The following is a 20,077-nucleotide window of genomic DNA, read 5'->3' as shown; positions in this document are numbered from 1 at the left end:
CTGTAAAAGGTCTCCACATTCTGGGTTTTGTTAGCCATGTCTGTGCTCTAGCTTCATCTTTATTGGGGTTTTCATGATAATTGGTTAGTGCGGAACCCTTTCTCTTAGTAAAATTCAAACCATTCCCAGTGGTTCTCAGGTGTGAGGTAGATGGAGGACATGAGAAGACAGCAAACTAGATAAAAGCAAAAGAAACTGCAATTTATCACTTTATAGTATGTTAAGCAGCAACTTAAGGCTACAACAGATGGGCAATTGCTAAAAACCGCACCCGTTTTAGGCATTCTTTCCCAATTGACCACAGGGAAGAAAAAAAATAATAAAATTAATCCTTCGCAACAGGGAGCAATAGCACTCATATCATTGGCATTGCTTGTTAGTGTTGATACTGCAGTACATGTTGTTTGGTATAACGATATACAAGTCTTGAAACAAATTTCCCAGCAGTAGTATCCTTGTATAGACTGAATAAAGGTTATTTTCTACAGGGAGGTATCTTATAAGAAAAAACAGTAGGGGAGACCATAGAAGTGAGAGGATCCTATGGAGCTTTTTGTATTTAACAACAATCAATGGGTTTTATGGAAAATCATTGAGCAAAATGTGAGCTGCAAGCTCACTACCCCATACTGATGTTATTTATAACCTTAGTCTTAAACTGCAGGAAAAGTACACTTCCGTTCTATGGGGAATACATTAAAAGTATAAAGAGCAGATAAAAAGACAGAGCATTTCATGGATCACCAAGAACAAAATCCACTTAAATGAGCTTAGAGTTGGTTTCTTGGCTTTCGCTGATGGAGAAGGACTATAAGGCATTGCCCAAGAGGAAAAAGCTGTTACCTAAGTGTGTTTGTTACCTCATGCATAAACATGGGATTACTGTAACACACATACATGCATATATAGTGTTTGCTTCTAACTACTTTAACTCTGTCAAGACTGTATTAACATTTCTTATGATTAGGGCAGATTTCTACTTCTGCTTTGCATACATGGGTTGTCTTTGTTTTTTCAGTAAACATTTGGGTGATAAAAGATGAATAGCTGCTGGTTTGCAAGATAGCAGGAAGGATAATTTTTCCCCTTCTGTGTTGCCTAGGTAAATCGTCATTAACATCCTATATGTGAAGTACTAACCACAGTAATACAGGTTTTAACTTAGCAGGGATGCAGCCATGAAATATTTGTTCAGTAACCCTATCCGGAGAAAATGGCACAGTATGAAGAGGGTCAGCTGGTGCTTATCCAGCATCAGCAGGGTCTCCAACTCGTCTACTGAATTAAGTCGCAATGCCAGGAACATTGTTTCTCACTTGTTTAAAAAAGGAGGGAAAAAGGACTGAAGTTACTCTAGGGGTACACAATAAGAAGATTTTAGCTGCCAGATACCAATATAATTGGCTAATTTCAGTCCCAGATGAAATAATACATTCTAGGACGTGAGACTTAAACACAAGCATGCTCCTCGCAATAAGCTGAATAATTAAGAACAAAGAGAGGAGAGGAGAGTTTATGATGTAACTTGTTACCTGCAGATGGCAGACTGGCTATAGGCTGGGCCTTCGGTGGCGCTTAGGGCTTGGCCAACTTGAGTCTGTGTCAGGCCAAGGGACAGGCGCCGGATTTTAAAAGCTTTGGCAAATTCTCGGATTTCTTCCAGATTCACCCCATCCACCTCTCCACTGGCTGTTTGAGGATCTGTTGAAATATTTTTTTAATCATGTCAGTTCTTCGCGTCACATATGAGCAGGCTAAGCTTACACCAGCTTTCATTGTCAAGATGTTCATGTTCATTAGTTTAAATACTTATCCCTTTCTCTTCTTCCCCAAACACAAACAGGCTTGCCTTGTCAGGTGTGTAACAAAGCATGTTCAGATTGCTAAAATGCTAACTAGGCTGCAGTGTTTCCAGGTGCTGGTGAAAGATTTTTAAAGACATACTTTGTTCCTGAACTCCCGAAAATGGCCAACTTGCATCCAAGTGAGATGGTGTCTGGGCTCCTCACTGCCTTTTGTGCCTTGCAAAATCCCCCCCCCCCCCCCCCCCCCCCGGTTGACAAGTCATACTCCCCATTTTCCCTTCTTGTCACATACAGAAGGAAGGCTCTTGTCAATATATTTACTTGCAGTCTGTGGGGAGGCCTATATATACACATGAACTGCTTGGGTTTTTAACTTGAAATCAAGACTTCATGCTAAAACTAATGCAAAATAAGGAGATTCACAAACCTTCCTTTCCTTTTGTACAATACCTAACCCAAACCACCAGCCAAATGTCTAAAATACAAAGCAAATGAACAAGCCCAAACAAGATGCTGACTTTAAAAACTCCTTAATTTAAAAATCATCCTTTAAAATATGCCCTTCTGAGAAGCAGCCTTTCTAGCTTTTCATTCTGCCTCCCATCAGGTTGATAATCAAGGAGCAGCAACCTCAGCCATTAGGTTTCGGACTGTAATGCTGCACAATTTTTTACTTTTACATTAGCCCCTCAGAAGATAATGCTTATGATGCTGTGAGAATAAATCTATCCTTCCTCTCCATAGCAGTTTACTGACACAGAAGCCTTTGTCCCTGAAAGGGCACATAATAAAGCATGTCTACCACAGGAAAGCTCCTTTGGTGCTGGATAACTCGGTCAATTTAGGACTTATGAAGGGAAATGACACAACAGCTGGAGAATGGAACTTTCCCCCCCCACAAGCTACTGATACTTGGCTAAATAAAAGCGTTTGCCAAGTCAGAGACAGCATGGGACTGGGATGGTGGAAAATTTCAAAGTGTTGTGCAATCCTGCGTGTAGTGAAGCCATTCTCCCAGTGAGACGTCTCTATTGTTCTTCACCTCATTCCTCAGACTTCTTAGGTGAAAAGTTTGCAGCACAAAAACCCATCAATTTCTGTAAATGCAAGCAGTTGTCCAAGGACGGTGCTAGACTACATTACTGTTCTGAACCCTATATAAGAGTGGCTAGTACTGCTATAGCTAAGGGCTTGTCAGCATTACAGTAACAAGGCTTTTATTTTCAGGGGTTTATAAACCTGATGTAAAATCCCCTTATGATGGAAATGTCCTATAAAAAAAATCTTTTAGTCCAATAATAGACAGAGGGAAGAGGTTTTTCTGCTGTATAAATTTAGGCTATATCGATTTGCAACTTGAGTGTAAGAAGCACACATAGCAATAGTAGTTTAAAAATACTCGCGGATGCAGCCAGGGACCACATGAACTATGAACACAGGTAAACACGCACAAAGGCTGAATCTAGTTTTGACAATGCTCCACACTCAGAATTGTCCCTGCTATTGTGACTGCTGTGCTTGAGCTCACCTGTGCACACATGCACGCACTCATTCAGTATAAAGCTGCAGCACATATTGTTTGTTTGGTTTTAAGTCATTGGCGCTATGACAGGGGCCACTCAGGTTTGTAAAGTAATTGCCTTTAGAGGTGTGAAATTTTCCTACTTACCCAATACACAGTCTATCTAGCACACCAGTTCTGATTTTCAGAGACACAGAATGGAGCTGGACGCTTATCTGCCCTTTGGGTCTCTGCAGAGCAACTGATAAACGTACAAAATATCATAAATTATAATGGCCTCAAAGATTCCTTTGGGTAAGATGACCTTCCTCACCTCTTCCCTTCACTTTAAGGCCTCTGACTAAGGCTATTAGGGATGTGACAAAGGATGATTCAGGTGTTCCCAGAGAACTTTCAAAGTAGCAAACGCTATGGCAACTGGCACCTGTAAACCTCCCCAGTTCCTGTTAGAAATAAAAAGGGAGGGAAGAAAGCTAAGGGGTTATTTGCTTGCACATGATTGTAGAGAAGTTCTGCAAAGTTCTGCTGGATCCTTCTGGTATGGTGATGTTGCAACACTGAATATCATGGAAAGTCCTTTCCTGCTCGGGGAACTTGGAAAAGGAAACGATTAGACTGAGCTCTCCTTGAGGTGAGAAAAAACCCCTATGATGCATGTCAGGAATATGGGCGTAGATGGTAATATACGGCAGACTATCTGTTGAGAAAGAGGCTTCATTCTTACATAGCATCTTTGGAAGGAGGAAAGTGTTAACAGAGGCGGACAAAACCACTGAAGCCTTTATCCCTGAACTGTAGGGAAAATATCATTTGTATCAAATCAGAATCACTTCTGCTTCAGGTATGATTCAAAGCCCCTTGAAATCCATAGAAGCGATCCTCAAATAGGAAGCAAAACTGAAATAGTACTATGAAGACCACTCTATTGACGTCATCATATAACAACACTGGTCTGTTTTACTCTATTGCCATTAAAATGCCATAAATACATGATCTTGGGCTCTGTGGACTAATACATATGCATACGTAAATATATATACAAATAGATAATGGACTTTGTTTTAATAAGTTCTAAGCTTTCAGAACAGTTAAGTGTATAGAGCACTTCACATTTTAGGAAGAGTAGCTTGCTGAAGAATGTAAATAAACCAGTGCTTTTTAAATTAAGTGGCTATCCTACAGAAGGCAGCACAGGGCCAATGGGAAAACAAAGAATACCAGTCTCATTGAGTGGTTGGGATCTACTGTAACAGCATTTAAAGCTTCACAATGCACATTATAGCTTGACAAAACAGTGTCTGTTATGTATATGAAACTACTAGGTGCTGGAGAAAGGTGAGAGTTGTCTGGGACCATTTAAGGGATATATGTATATATCCCCTAACAAAAAGGAAGCCAGCTAAAATTCCCCCACAAGTCCTGGTGGCTGCTGAAGGTGGGTGAGCAGAGTGGAAGAAATAAAATCCATAGGCTCTCCTGCATTGAACCGCCTTTTTTTCCTACTGAGGGGAATACCATTCCACTTTTGAATTCTTCTGAAATTCCTGCATGAGTTTGTTGGTGAGTGCAAATTTGCTGTGATTTTAATAGTTAGGGGAAAGAGTTGCTACAGAAATGAGTGCACCCTGAAGGAGAAAGCAAATTTCTGTTGTGCAGAGTTCTGCCATGGGAGGGATTACAGGGGATGATTTCCCCAGTCAGGCAGGAGGAGAAATAGCTGGCAGAGGAAGTCCAATGGAAAGTAAATTGCATGAGAGAGGCAGGACAAAACATCATTAATGGAAAATGGACTGGTGCTCAGGGGAAGGGAAGAAGAATAATTTGTTTGTGGGAGGCATTTTAATTTTATAGTAACAGACGACAGTAAAATGAATTTGGAAGAAAAGAACTTCATGGAGACACAAGTCTTAGAGCATGTGGGGAAACCAGTGATTTTCACGAACAGAACATATAGTGGAAAAGTTAGAGAAATGAGAAGAGGAATGCATCTGAGGAAAGGAAAATGAATTGGAAGAAAAGAAGGCACAATGATATAGAATTGAATGAAGAGAAAACAAAGAAGAAAAAAGAGAACAGAGATAGGATGAGACAATATGAAGAAATCATACAGAAGGGACAGGAAGAGCTGAGATGAACCTTGCAGTCTTTGCTTAGGCAGAGCTTCTTTTTAAACGTCTTTTGGAAACAACTGTAATTTTTTGTCTTTAGAAGAACTAGCACTTGTTTCTGGTGAGGGATGAAGGGGTGAGGATGAGATAAAAGGGAGAAGCTATAAAGAACACAACAGTCCGGGGGGTGTGTGTGTGTGTGTGTGTGTAAAGACAGGAAATAAATAAAGAGAAATTAAAAAAAAAAAACAAAACAAAACAAAAAAGGAAGGAAATGTGCCTTTTTAAAAATTAGGAAACGTTAAAGAAAAAATTTAAAATCATAACAAAAATATGACTGGAAAAGTAAAATTAATAAAAACAAGGAAAATGGAACAGTGACATTATTAAAGCCCAGTTCTGATCCCTTCCTCAAGGTACTTCAGTACTTTCACTGATGTGAGGTGGCCTCTTGTAAAGAGATTTACTCTACAGTAAGTGTGCAGAACCTTGCCCCAAACAATTATCTGTTTACTGAAGTTATATTGCTCTAAGCAATTTGATTAACAGAATAAGGTAGATTAATATGCCTCGTTTTACATGAACTTTACTATATTTGGCAACAGTTTCTGGAATATGGCAAATCTCTACCAAGGTACTCGACCCTAGGGCCTCTGCTAGAGGACTGGACTGCAGCTTTGGAACAAATGAGGAAAAGGGAACAACAGGATACCTGCCACAGGCGAGCTAAAGCAATCAAAGAGATGTCCAGGAGGCCACAGGTTGGTTCTTGCTGCCCTTACACCTATGGATTTCTTTCAGAACCACTGGCCAGTTGCAGGCCTCATCCCACTAAAAGACACTGAATAGACTTTGGCAGACACTAGATTTCAGTTGCAGGCCTGTTATACAGAGCTCTGCTAGCCTGTGAGGCAGCTGGGACACTAAGGCGGCTTTGTTCAGTTATGGGCCTTAGGCTTGACAAAGTGGTTCTCCTGCCCTTCAAGGATCCGCACCCAGAAACTGAATGGATTCTGCAAAGGGACAAAAGAGGAATGACTTGCTATTTATTTCCCTATGTGCGGGCACAGTTGTATGCAAATGGGTTTTTAGTCACATGAAACAATTTTAAAATTCATGAAGATCAATTAAGACTGTTTGTCTAAAAGGGTGGTATTATCAAGGACAACAAAAAGCTATAAAGGGTCCTGTCTGCCTTTTTATGTTTCATTATACAGGTGTTTTGATCTTTCCCTACTGAACTGACCATATTTTCTCTTTCTTGTAGGGTCTTTCTACATTACTAGAAATCAGTAGGTAGTTCACTTGTGTCCTGGAACATTGTCACTTACATACTGGTTTATGCATTCAGTGTTAGCTCCAGTTTGTGGTTGGCTGGATGCTCTCACGAATATGCTGGACAGCCATGAAGGATCATTGAGATGTCTGTTTTACTTCTTACTTTGTGATAACGCTATGTAAATGGCAGAAATGAGTTGATCTGCCCCTCACACTACTCATCCTGTTGGTCTTGAATAGCCAGGGACTGGATGAAGCCTGAAACATAAATTTAGGACTATTCAAGAACTTTTTATTCATGTGTAATTATTGTCATGCTTTTTTATAGGAGATTCCTATAAACACCCTCTCCCTTTGGAACACTCTTAAGATCTGGCTGCCAGTGAATTAATTCCCAAGCACAATGCCTTCCTCTGTCTGACTGGATTAAAAGGATTCTCTTTACTCTGAGATTCCCCACTTGTTGATTTAATTGAGCTTTCTTCCATTTTGAGGAAGGGAGAAGCACTCCAACTACATTCTCTGTGCCATTCATTATCACACGTAGGGTATTGACTATGGCTACATCTGACTGGCATTTGCCATTATAAGACAAATTTCAGGTCAACCATGTCTGAGAATGAGGCTAATATAACATGTTGCTCTACGCAGGATAAAAGAATTGTAATAACCTCTTTTCTTTAAGAAGCTTCAGTTTCCCTAAAACTTGAAACATGTCCTTGATAGGTGTCAGGGGGATGGTAGTTATGTCGTTATGTCAGTAATGGGCTTCTTGCACCCCACCTGAAAATCTGTCTCAAACAAGTCCAAGCAGGTGAGCTTCCAAAGTTGCGTATCTACTCAGTAGAGATTTGCTAGACCTCTGTGTGGAATTTTTGTTAAGATTTTCTCTGTACTGAAGATGCTTAGGCTGAAGTAGATGGAGAACCACCCCCTGCCCCATAGTTGTGGCTCTGGCCTGCATTGGGACAGGACAGCAGTAAAGACAGAGAGATTGACTTGCCTCCCTTGGTGATCATTTTCCACACTCCTCTGATGGCTTCCAGGGAGAGTAGGAGTGGTATCTACATGATGTGGGTGCAGAGGGAGCAAAAATTAAGACTCAAGTCTGAATAAAAAGAAGTGCTGGAGGGGGAAAATCCTGAAGACTACTAAGGAGGTAGGATTTGAGTTTGGAGTGGGGGGCCTGACCATGCAGAGAGTAGTAATCACTGTGGTAGAGGAAAGAAAACACAGAAGAAGAGGTGGCACTAGTGACAAAATAAGGTAGAGGAGGACAGAAACTACCTAATAAAAAGGCTGGTAAAAGGGACACAGATATGGTCTGGGGACAGGAGTTGGAGGGGGGCTGAAGTGGGAAGAGGTGTTGAGGAATGATGGACTGCAGGGAAATGACTGCAGGGAGAAGGCAAGAGGAAAAAGAGCACAGTAGGAAAGGGAGCATAGTTTGTGTGGAGAACGGGATGAGGAAGTAATGGGACTGGAATAGGACAAGTGGTGGAAGGAGTCAAGCCTGAGAGGAACAACTAGAAAGTCTATGTTCCTTATTGCATTTCCTCTCTTCCTCAAACTGATATTCCTGTGCCTCATACTCCTCTGCTGTCAGCCAAATCCATAAGCACAGCATGTGTCTTATTCCTTTTAGAGCAAGACCAAAAAGATGATAACACAACCTATCAGCCTCTCTATCCATTCAGCTGACTAGATCTCACATTTCCAACTATGACTATAAGCATTATCTCACCATATGACTGACTTACATTACTATTCTGCTTTTGTAATAAACTTGAAATTTGTCCACGGAAAAAATGAAGCTAAAAGAACATCCTTAGGGTGGCACAAATAAACACTCAGAAGCTACAAAATGCTGGAGTTACAGTAGCCCAGAACATAGCGTAGCATAGTCTTTGACCACCAGATTACCAGTTCTTCTTCCCCAGACCCCTGCCTCATCCAGTGCACAGGACAAATTGTGCTTCGTTATGGAGGAACCGACTGATATATTGCCTTTTCACTTGTTCAGTGTGTGGCCCCAGACTTCTACTGAAGCTCTTCACCAAAGACATAGTTATTAATTTCCTCTTGAGCTCTTCTGTTTTTTTAAATCTTAATTTATTTTCTTGTGTTTCTACAAGATGAGGGTCTTCCCCTTCTCATTCACAGAGAAGTGGGCAGATATTACGGGAAAAAGCATTTTTGGGTACCCAGTCTAGGTCAAGTAGGAGATGATTTTTTTAGACTGTGTCTCTAAATGGTCCTTTATACAGTTCCACAGTGAAAGTGCACTTAAAATTGTGAGTACCAGGTTCTTCTGTAAATTAAAGTCCAGAGTCTCAAGCTGGATATTGAGGGAGCACTTGTGAAATCTCTCTTTTAAGTGACTTGTCTGCCATTCCACTGGAATTACATGGCAGACAGAAAGCTTCAGCTCCTCAGCCCTCTATCGCCTGAAGCAAGACCATCCTTCACCCTTCTACAGCTCCCTACCTCAAATGTTATGCAAACTGGGGAACAGTTTAGTGAATCAGGTAGGGAACAACCTCTGGAACAAGAGCCTGCTTGTTGCATTAGTAATTCTGATGTATCCCTATAACAATTCCATTGGGAATGCACAGAAAGAAGGATGAGAAAAAAATCATGACTGTGTGACTTTAATCACAATGTATATCATTATCATAAAACACATGTTCTAAGAGGAATTGCATACAGTTGAACAAGCAACTATTTTTCTAGCATCTCCCAACTTTTGATGGATCTATCCTGTAAACTTAAAAGGGGCTTTTCCCACGTCGCTTTTATTGAGTAGTGCACTTAACCACATGGGGAAATTGACTGGAATAACTATTGTCGGGTAGAGTGCCCCTCAATAATTATTGTAGAATAATTTTTTAAATAAGAATGTCCACAACGGAGGCTATCCTGGACTAGCCATTGAAAAGTAACTTATTCCACACTAGCTATTTTAGTCAGTTTTCCCACAAAGACAAGGGGTAACATTATGTATATTTTAATGTGAAGTCTTTTATTTGTCTTCTTCCTACAAGCTTGTCTACATGAGAAAATTTACTGCCAGAGCAATAGCAGTATATTTATAGCACTATAATTATATCTATATATTTTATGTACTTACAGCTACCAATGTGGATATTTTTATTCCAGAATAAAAGTATTCACACTGGGAGTTATACCAGCATAATTTTACCACTATAGCTCTGCTAGTAATTTCCCCATGTAAACAATCTCTGAAATAATCTAAGCAAGATTTTTTCACATCCTCCTTTGCATGACAGTTTCTCCAAGCCCTTCATAAGCTTGTATCAGCCATATATTTTACATCACCAATATGGTGTGAGCTATAGTGTTTGTTTACTTGAAATAGGTACGTGGAGTATCTTTGAACAAGGTCATCCAATACACTCAGATTTTTGCAGTTGTTCAAAAACTGTTAATGCTTCTTATGTATACTTTTAATGTGGGTTTTTTTTGCTATGTAAAGACCAAAGTTAATACTGATAAGGTAATAGCAAAGACTCTGAACTGTGTGTGAAGAAAGGGCTGTTCAGGAGGTGAGCTGTTACTAAAACAGTTATTTCACTGCAGCATGCCTCTATCTCCTCTCCCACAGGTTACAGTTCTTTGTTGTTTAAATTGTGCAAGCTTTTCCTGGCAACAAAGGTCTCTCGCTCTAGATTTGTGTAGTGCTAGGGTTTGTAAAATGGTTTGCTACACTAACTAAGCAAACAAATGGTAACGAACAAGCAACCTAACCAAAAGTAGGAGGATCTGTCTGCACACCAAATTCTGAGCAACATAACTCATTGTATTGACTGATTCAAAAATTTCTCAATTCCAAAGAACATAAGCTACATTTTAGTTAAAAGAACTGCCCTCATAAGTCAATTAATGGCTAGTACCATTTTTATGACTGTTTTTAGCATTGATTACAATTTCTCAAGGCATGTTTACCTTAAGCCCCATCCAAGACAGCACTTAGCAGTTGTTACTGGTAAGAGTCACTCTACTTAGCAATATACATTCTACTATATGGAAAAAAAAAAAGAGGGAAAGCAGATCAGGAAACTCAGCCGTGAGAGGGACAAACAGAGGGGAGAATTAAGGAGAGGCAGGGAGCAATACTTACTGCTGACTAACTGGCCAACACTCAAAGCTGAAGAGGAGGAGGATGAGGAGGAAGAAGAGGAAGCCTGACGCACTGGGCTTTGAGACATAGATGCTTGACTGTGAGCCAAATGCAGGAGATTGGGTTGTGAGGCTGCTTGTCCCACTTGCGTCTGGGAGGGCTGATGAAGCTATATGTTAAAATGTAAAAATAGGTATTTAGAAAATGAAGCAGTGATAGGAAACTTCCAATGTACCATCTCACCCATCTACTCCTGAGGAACAAATCCCATAGGAGCATTAAATGCCATGGACTTAGTTCAGGTGACTGTTACAGCAGGAGCAATCCGAGCTCCTTTGAAGTCTGACTTCCCATTTTTTTCTCAGTTTAATCGGATACTTAATCTAATTAGAAGCTAAATACTTGTTTGAAATGGTATGAAGAGACCTATGACATTCCCAGCAGCATTCTGATTTAATAAATACATGTCCTTACCTGTTTTCTGACTCATGAGGTCAGACTTTTATTCCCTACATATATCCTCATATAAATCAACATTGTTTCAGACAGGTCCTTTCATACTGCAGGACCAGGGCCAAGAAGAGTGGGGATGGGGAAGAGAAGATAAACTGGGGGAAATCCCTTTCCTTCAGAAAGGAATAATTTGTTTTATGACATTAGATCTAGGAAACAAACCAAAATGTTTAAACCTTATTTCTCAGTCGATAAATTGTCCTTGCCTAAAACACACAGTGGAACTTCTGAGCCCCATTCACATCAGGACTGTGTCAAGTAAGACATACCTAAAAGATGTAGTGAGTACAGTAGATGCAAATGTTACACTGTGATACGTGAATCTGGCTTTACACATATTTTTTTTTTACAAAATTTACAACAGTGTAGTCTTTGGTTGTTCATTAGGGGAAGGGAAAGAACCATTAATCCCTTCTGCCTATGATAAGCTTCCACGTGGGACTGCAAACTAGGAATGTTCTCTGGTACTGATTTTTACGTAAAACTCCCAGCAAATTCAAAGGGCAGTCTCGCTACAGAATGAAGGTACACAATGGACCTTACAGTTTTGAATTGGCTTCTAGTAGTCCAGTACAGCCTTTTCAGAGCCTAATAATATAGTCCTGATACATTCAGGTGACTGCTACTTATTATACCTTTATTTTATGTTGATTCTTGAATTGATCAAAAAAGATTGCAAAAATGTACTAAAAGGCTTGACTTTTAAGTGATAGCTGCTATCCCCATTCTCAGAAAAGGGGGAAGATAAAGGCCTATTTGGCCTTGCTTGAAGTCAGTAATTTAAATCTATTTCTTGAATTTTAAGGAGTATGAGGTTTGGTTTTTTTTAATATTTAACTGAACAAATTACTTCAGAAAAGGAGCTGAATTCATTAGTAATACTCAAATTATATATAATGTTCTCCCAGAACACATAGAAATTACTGATGTTAAGTAGACAACAAATTGTACAGCACAGTAGATAAAGGTATCTGATCACATTCAAGATGACACTTTTCTCTGGGAAACATATGAATAATTTTAATGACATTATTCATGTTATGGGTCTGTTTAAGAATGGAAAAAAATTACAATTCCTTTTTCTACCTGCCACATGGAATGATATAACACAAAATGAAGCAAGAAACTTTGATTTGCCCTTTAATAATAATGAAAATTATTCATCTGGCCAATTTTAGCTTATTCTGACTTCCCTAGGGATCAATAAACAAAAACCATTTTATTACCATGAGGTGTTTTTTTGGATCAAGCACATTTTAAAAAAGAAAACTGGCACTGTATCAAAGAGACCATAGTTGTGATGCTGATTGAAAGGCTTCCAGATTTCAGACTCACGGAAGCACTGGGCAGCTTTAAAAAAATTCGTTAAGGGCTGGATTTTATCTATAGAGAGCTCCCAACCCAGAATGTCTACTTTTATAATATCTTCTCCTAGGGAAGCAGTCCACTAGGAGGGCTGGCTACCTCTGAATGTTGCAGAAATGGACTGCCTGTCCATTACACCCACATCACTGCAGAGTGCAGCTTTTAGAAACAGGAGGGGTTTGGGCTCTGGGTCTGCTGTCCAAGGGAATCTCTGGCAAACTGAAGATTTCAGCCTAAGCAAGGGAAGAAAAGTATTGTATTTAGATGAGCTACCTGCTTTCCCACTGTCTGGAACAGTCTTAAAAATGTTAGTGCTTATCTGTGAGGAATGGAGGAACAGATGTAGCAGCTATCTTTAAAAAGAAAGATCTTCAAAATTATAGTCCAGTCAACTAAACTTCAACCCATGGAAAAGTGCTGAAGAAAATAATCAAACAATTTGTAAGCACCCGCAAGAAAACAAGGTAGCAACAAACAACATGGATTGTTAGGAACAAACTGTGTCAAACCAATCTGATCTCCCTCTAAGACAGGGTAATTGGCCTTGTGGACAGGGAAAAAGCAGTAGGTGGTTTGACTTTACAAGTCTCTCAACACTCCCTCATGTGACATTCTTTATAACCTAGGGAAACACAGTTTAGATGAAATTGCTGCAGAATGAATGCAAAAGTAGTTAGAAAACAAAACTGAGAGGATAGATCTCCATCTGTGGAAACAGAAGTGTGCATGGATGGTGCTTCACAGGTCTGTCCTTGCTCTGCACTACTTAATTTCCTAATGACCTGGATGATGGAGAAGAGAATATACTCATTAAATTTGCATGTGATAACACACTGGGAGGGACTTCTGATATGCTGGAATACAGGATTAGGATTCAAAATGATCCTGTCAGTTTGAACATGGCATCAGCAATGCTGGCGTGTTGCAAAAGTGAACAAAAGGCAACACCCATCCCGAGCTGTGTGAGTGGGAGTGATTTCTGCAGTGCACCTGAAGAATCTTCTCTTCTACTAAGCACTGGAAAGACCTCTGCAGGGGCAGCAGCCTGTCCACAGCTAGATGCCACACTTCAGAAAAAATCTGGACCAACTAGAGGGGAATAATTAGAGAGACTGAAGGCCTGGGAGTTACATGAGGGTTATGAAGACACCTGGAACAAACTGGTTGTGTTTAATCTAAAGAAGGGAAGACTGAGTGGGATATAATGCCAGCTTCAAATATAGACAGAGCTAATGAAAACAGAGAATGAGTCTGTCTTACATTTTACAGTAATGTATCTTTTATTTTATTCTAAATAATACTCATTAAAGAGGCACAATAACCTGTAAGATTCAAATTAGATGCTGGGAAAAGCTGTCTAACATGGCTGTGAAGCACTGGCATAAATTGCTGGGGGGAACCTGTGGAGTTCCTATGAGGGTGCCTGGGAGCAAGTTAGACAAATACTGGAATAGCTACTGAGAACAAGAGGGGACTGGGTAATCTCTTGAACCTTGACCTTCCAGCCTTATTTTTTTACGATTCTGTGCTATTTCCCATCAGTATTTCTCAGGGAGAAATACACACTCATGTAAGGCACAGATGGCAAATCCAGCATTTCCCAGCCATGCTACACACATAGCTGCTGAACAGTTCAACTGCTGAGCTGTTGAATACAATAAATTTGAAGCTTCCAGGAAGCACCAGAATGAGAGGACATTTTGCAGTCTCCAGTTGTGCATGCAAAGCGTGCACACAGCCACTATGTAGCACATGCACAGTATGCTGGTTAAATCTAGGAAACGGTTGATTCTCTGCACATGTATTGCACAATCCATTTGCAAATGTATGTTTTAAATAACTGGGATACCCAGAAGCTTGGCAGTTTTCTTGCCAGACATTCAGAAATCTTTGGAAAAATGTAAGAAATTCTCAGAATTTAGCTGGGCAAAAAGGGATATGGCTAGTGAATTCTGGATGCACAGTGACCTTAGGTGTAACAGCACTATATAAGGGATACTTGCAGACTGTTGGTTTCTAACTTACTTCTTGTGAGGGAAAAAGGAGCAATGGGGCTGGAGAAGCTGAAGGCCTGACCAGGGACTGAGGGAGTATTCCATCTTTAACTCCCTACATAATTTCCAGCATACCCCCTGTTTTACAGACATGTCAGTTAAGCTGTAAATGTCCTGCTTAAAGAACAATGATAGTTATCTGTGTCATGAAATTGCATTAAAATACTCTCTCTCTTTTCATCCACTATAATTTCCACTCCAGAAATAGCCTTAAGGAGAGGCGACGATTAGATTATGAATTAGATTCTGGGTGACAGAATCAATTCGAACTTGCAATAGCTGACTTTTCCCAATTTTGGACACGTACATATGATATGAATTATATTTATGACTGTTGTGCGTTTTCCATCCAAAGACAGAAGGAGGCACAGAAATTACAGAAGCAGTTGCTGTAAGTGCCATTCTGTGTAGGTGGATATAGTAGACGCGCAGAGAATGATGACTGTATGCAACACTGATCAGTATCTGGCAGGAATATATGTATGCACACTACAGCTAGAGCAATAAGATAAATATGAGAAGCATGAAGTGCAGCATAATACTTTATAAGAATAAACTGAAAATGCAAAGGGCCTGATTCTTATTTCTTTTACATCAGTTTTACATGCTGCTGTCAACAGTGAAGGTAGTATTGATTGATAACTGCAGAGGTTAAGAATGAATTAGGTCTGTACGACTAAATTTTGTTCTTAAATTATGTATGTAGGATACTCCTACACCTGGGATGGTTGACTGGAGTACTGTATTAAGGTCGTCTTACGAGATCAAGGATGTTTTTTCCTTCATCCAGAAAGTTACATGATAGTGATAGAGTAACAAGGTGTTTTGCATAAGCTAAGGAAAGAGAAAGAAACTAAGTGGAAATAAAGAACAAACTTCCGAGAGAGTATTGTCTGGTATCATGACAGAACTACTACTTGTTTTACAGACAGTCTGGAGAAACAGCAAGGGCAAAATATGGCCCTAATGGAAGGGAGAAGAAAGTAATGGGTTTAAATTGCAGTAAGGGAGGCTAGGGTCAGGCACCAGGAAGACCTTTCTAATGCTAAGGAGAGTGGCCTAGGTTGCCTAGGGATGTCAGGGAACCTCCATCACTGAAGGTTTTTAAGAACAGGTTAGACAAACATCTGTCAAGAATGATATAGGGACAGTTGATCCTGCCTAGGGGGAGGGGATGGACTGCATGACCTCTTCAGGTCCCTTTCAGTCCTATTTTTCTACGATTCAGTGAAAACAAAATCTGAGAGATGAGGAAACGCAACAAATTAGAGAAGACAGAGGTGAAAAAGACAAGTATAACAAAAAGGGCAGAAGAGATGAAACTAAGAGGAGTGGCACAAAGAGCAAGAAATACATTTTAAACAATCCCCTTTATGATACAAATAAAGATTTTCAATTTTTTTTCTGATGTCAGCTAGTTCTTCCTGGGAAATACGGATATTAGCTCTAGTAAAGGCTAAAGTCCACAGAAGGTGCTGAAAAATAAATGCCTTGATATAAAAAGACATTCCCAAACACTTTGAAATGCCACGATAATGCCTTGCAGAAGTAGTAGTTTAAGTGTTTCATGCTTCCATTTTTCCTGTAAACGGAGTTCTCTGCTCTTGTCTACGTTTCCTAAAATGTGCCATACATTTGATTTTGTGAAAGAGTGGTGGTGTGCTGTGGCCACTGGATGATTTGAGAGCACCATGGAAGAGGAAGTCTGTCTTCAAACCTACTCATACTGCATGACCAGGCATGGGCTTCAAAAACGTTTTCTTAAATCTTCTAGCAAATGGACAGAATAAGTTATTATGCATATCCACATGTTTCATGCCTACTCACTTTCACAGTCAATTCTGCCAGAATGTTTCCACTGTAGCCCAAATACTGTACCCCATCACTGTAATTTAGCTCACTCAAGTAAATTCACCTAAGTCAATATGTGAATCTGAAGGCTATTTGATGCTTAATAAGTATCTTCTCCCTGAGTATAGTGTAATATAGTATATATAGTATAAAGGCTCCCTATATACACTGCTTAGACTGACAGAATAGGTACATTTGGAAACTAGCATAAAAAAAAGGTCTTTGGGTTAACACAAGCTGTGCACATACTCAGCTCAAAATGAAGACTACAGCAGAGAAGTGCTGGTGTGCTGTGGATGTAACTGGGGTAAGACCTTGACAGCATCTGCTGAAGTTCTTTCAAAGCCTTTCTCTGGGATCAGAACTATGTTGAAACACTAGAATTGAAGGTCTCTGGGCTTGCTAAATGAAGCTGAGGACACAGCTGGGCTTCTGTAGAAGATATAGTTTTGTATGCAAATCAGGTGCAACAGTCATCTTTATGACCCCCATCAGAAACTATATAATGTCAATATTAGAGTAACAGACTTAAACGTGTAGGTAAGTGCATAATTCAAAGGTAAGAGCGAACAGCGCTTTACTCTCTCTATGCCTTGGTTCCTTAGAATGACAGGTAGTGTAGTGATCTTCCTATTCCCAATGGCGTGGTGCAGTTATATTGACTTTTTTGAGATATCATATTCCTACAAGTACAGATGCCACGAAGAAAACTGGTCAGGAAGAGCTGTAAGTTACAAGTCAAGTGTTTATGCTGTGTCAAGGAAAACCTGATGGAGTCACTTATACTAGTAAATATTCTAGTAATCTCGACTTTCAAAAATCTAGTAATTTTATCTGTGGATGAAATGGAATTATGTACTGCTGATGGCAAAGGAAAAGAGAAAGAAGTGAGAAAAAATGTCACACTCATCACTGAAAGTCATATGAAAAGCAAAAGAAAATAAAGTTGGATTAAGACAACACAGTTTAGTGGCTATATTCAAACACAGAGAAAGAAGAGTGCATTTCTCATAAAACAAGACAGCATCAAAGCAATAAGAGCTTTGCAGGGAGAAAATGATTGAGAACTGGTTAGATTTTAACGGGAGAGGAAAACAAGGGATTGCATGTAGTTGTGACAATGAGATGGTAGGATGTATGTGGTAGGTTGAGACTGCAAGGAAGAAAACGTCTGCCATGGAATTTGGAGAGCAGATGTACAAGAACAACCACAGACCCATCTGAGAGCTGTCTATGTCTTTTCAACAGTTTTTCTGGAGCATGATAGCCAATGTCAACAAAGATGGGGAACTGACTATGTAAGAAAATGCTGCCTAGTAGCTCGTTTTATTGTGTTAGAGTTGGCAGAAGCCCAAAGCTGGTAGTGCTATAAGACACGATGAAATATGAAAAGTTCTGGCAGGCAGTGTAGATAAAACAAGACTGAGGATAACTGGGGCTACAGGCCTGATTTAATGACTCTAGTATGTAGAAGGAAAGAGTCAGACAACAGCAAGAAGGGAGCCTGATGATGAGTTACACTGGAGAAAAAATATAATATGTAGAAGTTGCTTCTGTGTGTTGTGGCAAGAAAATAGTTATGAAAACACCAATTATGAGGAAAACTCTTTAAGGAACTCATAAACAAGTACCTGTTTTGAACCCTAGTGATCACTGGCAGCTGGATTCTTCTTACCTAATTTCACTCATTTAAGAATTAATTGTCTATCCTAAAATAGCTACCTTAGCGCTCTCTCACATCAGTGGAGACAAGAGATACCTTAAGAAACCTACCAGAGTTTCAACCTATCTTAAAATTATTCTATTTTGACAGCTTGAGTTGCCCCTTGAACATGCATGTGTCTCCTTATCTGTGCCTCTCTGTCTGTACGAGAAATCTAGTTAATGATCTTCCTGACGCCTAAATGCTCTATGACTAAGTTAAGCAATGTGAATCCTTTCCTAAATTTCTAAAGACTCCAGTTCACGGTTCAAGTTCTTCTGTCAGTTTTGTTGGTGTTAAGAGGTGTTGTTAAAGATATAAAAGAACACCTTAAAAAAAGGCTTTCAAATCTGATAGCAAATGACAATGCTAACAAGTTGTTATAAGCAGCTCATCTGTTCTTGAAAGGAAAAAAAAGTGCACTTAGCCATACAACCTGGATTTTGACAAAAAGCCCTCCTGAGAGGCATGGAGGAAGTGCAGATGCTCAGGTTACAAGGCACTCTTCTATTATGAGCTATAAACAGCTTTAAAAAGCAAGAAACATAAAATTAGGGAATACATTGTCTTTTTTCAAGAAATGAGACTACAAATAGAGATTAAAGGATTTATGCCAATTTTTCTGAATGGTTTTAGCAAGCAGCAAGAAAAGATGGTGAACAATGGTTAAATCAACAGGAGGAAGATGGCTTTCCTAAGTTCGTACAGAATACTACGAACAACTTATGGATCCTGTTTACAACATGCTGGGGGAGCATTATGAAAAGTTAAGTACAGAGTAGATCAGTGCAAAGTGATTCACATTAAAAGGAACCATTTTTGTGACTCACATGGTATCAATCAGGGATGCAAAGACGTATCATGGTGGATACATCTGCTTATTGAAAAACTTAATGGGCAGAGAGAGAAAAAAGCAGGATGTTAGGCTGTATTGAGATAAAGACAGCAAATAATGCTGAAAATATAATGTTGTTGTGTAAACCAGTGATGTATCCTCACTGTGGTCATAGCATTCAGTTCTGATCACAGAATCTCAAAGACGTTAATGTGGAAACTGAAATGGTTAGGAAATGGGCAATAAAAATTACTAAAGGCAAAGAAAAACTTGTTCATGAACAGAGATAAAAAGGATATAGACTACAACAAGAGTGAAAACAGCTGCCCACTTTAGGAAGCCATTAGAAATTCTAGGAGAATTCTTGGTGTCTGCACAGATGCTGCTGCTTAGATTAGCAGAATCTTGGAAACCAGTGAAAACACTGAACCTCTAACTACTCCGTGTAATTTAAAGAGGAACAAACCCTACTGCATGTAGTTTAAAGAACAAAAATCAGAAACACCTATTTATTCTTAAAAATAAGAGGAATAGGATTACAATGGAATTGCTTGTGTACATTAAAAACCAACCTATTTACATCACAGAAAAAGCAGAGTTTTACACTACATGTAAGTAATCCATGAACTAATTTCCATGAGGAGACATTGAGGTTTTAGTCTGTCGTGTTTGAAGAAGTTGTATGAATAAATAACACATGTAGTCTACCTAAGTAAAGCTGACTAAAAACAATATCTGAGGCATTTAAGTCTTCAGGCAAAAAGTAAGCACTAGCATGCATTACTTAGCAACTGAAACAGGCTACACAGGTTCAATTATCGTGACTCAGCTAACAAGCAGTAGCTTACTATCATTGCTTGCAATCACCTCTCTTTCTCCTGCAATACTTTGTTTCCAAGGAAG

The 20,077-nt window shown here is 39.5% G+C and overlaps 1 protein-coding gene across 1 annotated transcript in view; it reads right to left on the bottom strand.

Moving 5' to 3' along the window:
* The window catches only part of POU6F2 (POU class 6 homeobox 2), a 186,730-nt gene that overhangs the window by 6,894 nt on the left and 159,759 nt on the right, over positions 1-20,077 (bottom strand). The window contains exons 6-7 of the mRNA XM_075083681.1: positions 10,855-11,023; positions 1,533-1,701 (exon numbers count right to left, since the gene is read on the bottom strand). Coding sequence (XP_074939782.1) covers positions 1,533-1,701; positions 10,855-11,023 — 338 coding nt within the window. The remainder of the gene's footprint in view (positions 1-1,532; positions 1,702-10,854; positions 11,024-20,077) is intronic.

Source organism: Phalacrocorax aristotelis, chromosome 2 (assembly GCF_949628215.1).
Source record: "Phalacrocorax aristotelis chromosome 2, bGulAri2.1, whole genome shotgun sequence".
Classification (NCBI taxonomy): domain Eukaryota; kingdom Metazoa; phylum Chordata; class Aves; order Suliformes; family Phalacrocoracidae; genus Phalacrocorax; species Phalacrocorax aristotelis.
This window is presented reverse-complemented; position numbering and strand designations above follow the sequence as displayed.